Source organism: Pundamilia nyererei, unplaced genomic scaffold (genome assembly GCF_000239375.1).
Source record: "Pundamilia nyererei isolate P.nyererei 1_Seehausen unplaced genomic scaffold, PunNye1.0 scaffold00331, whole genome shotgun sequence".
Taxonomy (NCBI): Eukaryota; Metazoa; Chordata; class Actinopteri; order Cichliformes; family Cichlidae; genus Pundamilia; species Pundamilia nyererei.
Genome location: NW_005187732.1, coordinates 56,653 through 60,617, shown reverse-complemented (window position 1 = coordinate 60,617; position 3,965 = coordinate 56,653). Strand labels below are relative to the sequence as shown.

The 3,965-nt window shown below is 43.6% G+C and overlaps 1 protein-coding gene across 1 annotated transcript in view; it reads left to right on the top strand.

Annotated features, from left to right (window-relative positions):
• The window catches only part of batf2 (basic leucine zipper ATF-like transcription factor 2), a 7,241-nt gene extending 3,283 nt beyond the window's left edge, over positions 1-3,958 (top strand). Inside the window, exon 3 of the mRNA XM_005751863.1 lies at positions 1,993-3,958. Coding sequence (XP_005751920.1) covers positions 1,993-3,066 — 1,074 coding nt within the window. The 3' untranslated portion in view covers positions 3,067-3,958. The remainder of the gene's footprint in view (positions 1-1,992) is intronic.
• Positions 3,959-3,965: the final 7 nt, after the last annotated feature.

Sequence of the window (3,965 nt, the reverse complement as noted above, 5' to 3'; positions counted from 1 at the left end):
AGGAAGAGCATCTCAAAAGTGCTTTAAGTTTACCGCTAAATGTAAAGAAAACCGTTGTAAATGCTCCAAAAAGGCTGGTTTCACCCATTCCTTTAAAAGCTCTTCTTTTGTGTAGAGGTTAAAGTGGGATTTGGCAGCTGTGGGAACCTTACTGCTGGGTGAAAATAGTCACTTAGAGACAAGCTGCATATTAATTTTTGAACTCAACAGTAGATTTTGTGTGTGTGTGTGTGTGTGTGTGCAGGCTCTGCCACCGTAACTTGCACCACAATGACTAGTATTTTCATGCAACCTTCACAGTTTTGCAATATATAGATAAAATAGTATGATTAGCAGTAAATCATGTGTAGATTCAAGTACTGCAAGTAAGATTTCCATTTTATCAAATGTCCCTTGCTGAAAAGTTCTTAACTTTGAAAACAGTTTATCATCTTCTTCTCCTGTTCTCTGTTCACTCATATCTTTGAGGGTGTTGTATGCTGACCTCCTTTTTCTTCTGTTCTTAGGAACTACATTTTTTTTGGAAACTAAGCAGATATCTCCATGCTGTCAGCTGAAAGCAGGCTGCAAATGAAATCATTAGTCATTATGCATTAGTCAAATCTGCCAATCACATTTAACTACTCTGTACTTTACTGAATGAGCTGGAATGCTGCTCCGGATTGTTCCGGCCCACTTTAGGCATCGCCTTAAGGCGAAATTGCCTTTCGTCAGTGTTATCAGCCTGTGTTTGCTTTGGTTAGTCAGAGATGGCCTCTAGTTTTTATGGAAGATGCTGAGTTGTCTGTGGCAGTAGTGAAATTTGGGAAGAAGTGTGACCTCAGCTAAAAACAGAGAACCTTTGCCTTCATCGTCAAGAAGTTGTGCCTTTTAACGTGTGTTGGTTTTAGAGATGAGGTACAACTTTTACTTTGAAGGTCTTTGTTCTTGTTTGCTTCTTGTTTACGCCGCACTGTTTCAAGCTTATCGGCCGGCTGGTGGTTAGCTAGCGAGTGTTTGCAGGAGTTGGAGCCTTCCGTGCAAACTACCGGCGACTCTGCTAGCAGCCAAAGCCGAAGAGGTGGTCGTGGAATATACATTTATTATCTATAGTGAACGGGGGTTACCGAGGGTCATCAGCTGATCTCTAGGCCTAACTTACTGAGGTCTGACTCAGATTTCTTATTATTATCTGCTCTTTGCGACTTGAAGGTTTGAGCAGCAGGTGATGGGGCTTCAGCCACAGTCTGTCCGAGATGACTATATTAGGCATATCCCCGGCAGATCCAAGAGTAGAAAAAAACAGTCAAAAACAGTGAATTTTATTGTTAAAGACTGAGTTCATTAGTTGTATGTATTTGAAACTATGGCCACCAATGTAACAGTATGTATATATGACCACTGAAAAAAGGAAGAGCATCTCGAAAGTGCTTTAAGTTTACCGCTAAATGTAAAGAAAACCGTTGTAAATGCTCCAAAAAGGCACGTTTATTGAGAAAGCTTTTTGCCACATTTCAATTCTAAATTTTCCTAATTGGTCCCATGCATTAGTCTGCACTTATCAGCAAGGAATCACCTTTTGTTCTCTCTCCACCGCCTACCCACTCGTTTCATGCTGATCTTGCAGCGCTGTCACTTAGGAGCAATATTTCAGTTCTCCTTTGGGGTTCTGGCGTTGGCCACACTTCATCCGCTTTATGCCTCTTGTGCTTTCTATTGCTGCACACTCTCGGAGCCTTAAAGGAGCGTCATTAAGATTGTTTCGCTGTGTCGTTTTATTACTGCGCAGCACAGGCTTGGTGTGATATTATGTGGGTGGCATGTGATTGCGTTCATTGTTTGTCCTTTGATGTATGTCTGTAATAAGTTTTTATGGCTGGTGAGCGCCTCAATTAGGGATAATAAAGATATACCTGACTTTTCTTCTTTACTATTGATCCCTCCGCTTTGTCTTTTCCCCCTCAGCCCCTTATTTAATCGCTTCCTTTTCCCCTTTGCCCTCTGTCTCCTCAGGAACTCCAGAGTCTTGAGCACTCGAACTCGGCTCTTCATAAGGAGATCGCTGCATTGAAAAAGGAGCTGCACCTGTTAACGATGTCGCTGGAGCGTCACGAACCTTACTGCCGCCTCCCCTCCAGCCTCGCGGGTTCTTCTTCAGCTGACTGTCAGACCAGCTCCAACCATCATGGAATCGCCGAGGCCTCGGACTCCACCGTGGCTGCTTCCTCTGCGCTCCCCTTCTCTCTGACCTCCATGACCTCCAGCCTGGGACTTCAGAGCCTTGACTGCGTCAAAAGGAACCACGTCTCTCCTCCAGCTAACACAACATTAGCCTCCTCTGCTCATTCTTCACCTAAGCTCTTCAATTCCTCGTCCTCCTCTTCCTCCAGCCCAGTGACAGTTCCCTATTCAGCATCTTTCACCACATACACAGCTCCGCACTCTTTATTTAGTAAAGAACCTATAATGACCTCAAGCACAACAAATGGTATACCCATCTGTGACGGTCTTATTTCAAACCCCGTTCCCTCCGGTGTGCTCTCCACAGCTGCGCAGCCCACGCTGGAGCAAGACACCCTCTGTGAAATGGGTTACACAGTGGACGGATTTTTTAAGGAGAAAACATCTTTTCTAAATGCTACAGCTGACGCTACACCCCCTTATTCCCATTTAGAGGCTGGAAGCGCGGGTGTAGTAGCACCGGGTTGCGTGCCCCAGCTGCCTCCATGTCGCTTTAGTAGAAACCCAAGCAGTTCAGTTTCACCGTCTACTTTTTTACCACCACCTCTTCAAAATCCTCTTCCTCCTTCTCTTTTAGCTCCAGCCGTTTCAGGTTTGGAGCCATCACCCGTGCCTTCTTTTCCCTCAAAGCAGAGTTATGATCAAGACAATACATCAAACAGTGTGTCTCTGCTCTCCCTGCTCACTGTCCCCGGTCCACTCGATATATCTCAAGCTACCTCCAGCAGCTTCGATAGGGCTCCGTCTGAACCTCCGCCATTGGCGCCACAACTAGGGGTTCCCTCAAAGGAACTTGAACTTTGTGATTTTTTCGACTGGCTCATAAGTGGGAATAATAACCAGTAGCGCTACAGAAAAGTCATTTTGATTCATGTGTTGTGAGGAGATGACCTCTGGACTCAAGCTAGTAACAAACCAAAGACTGAATGTCTTCTGTCATATTTCATATTCATACCAGATGCTACTTATTTATTGAGCTTTCTGTTACGAAAATGCAGCGATTTCATGATTGAGCTTCCATTTGGTTTGGTCACAGAAAAATTGTCAATCTGAACCCTGCGGTTTCCAGAATGCAACCAGTAGCTGACTAGATTCTCCTGTATTTGTACCTCCAGCGTCACAGGTTATCTCATCCTCTCTGAGACTAAAGTAATCTTTATGTCTGCGCTTATTAGTGAGTGGCATAAAAATGCCTCCCGAACTTTGAGGGTCTTTGAGCAGAAATCTCTAATTTCAAGAACGAACGCAATAAATTCCAGTGTCTAAAAAGACATTTTTCCACAGTCAGTAATCATTTGCAGGCACCGCTCTTTCCTAAATCATGAAAAAGGAGACATAGTAAAACTGAGTCAACATGGTGAAACTTGTAACTTTTAATTTTAGATTGGGTGGAGTGGTCCTCTCACTTCCTTGCAACTTCACGGAAAGGTTACCAGAATAAATTTCCTTCTAAGCTGCAATACCAACACAGGGCAGTGCCAAAGTTAACAACACATCCTTACTCACTTTCTTCTTCTTTTTATTTGTGTACCTTAATCTTAATTGAAGACACACATTCTCAGCACATATTCTGCTACTGCTGCTAATTGATATTTAAATCTTAAAGTCAAATCAGCCACTTTCATGAAATTGGTACAGTACAGTGGGATCGCTGACAATTCCCTGTGAGCCACTGTGAAGGGCTGCTTTATTACAAGCTTGCATTAGAATGTAGTGATCCCAGCTATCAGAGCTAATAATCCGGT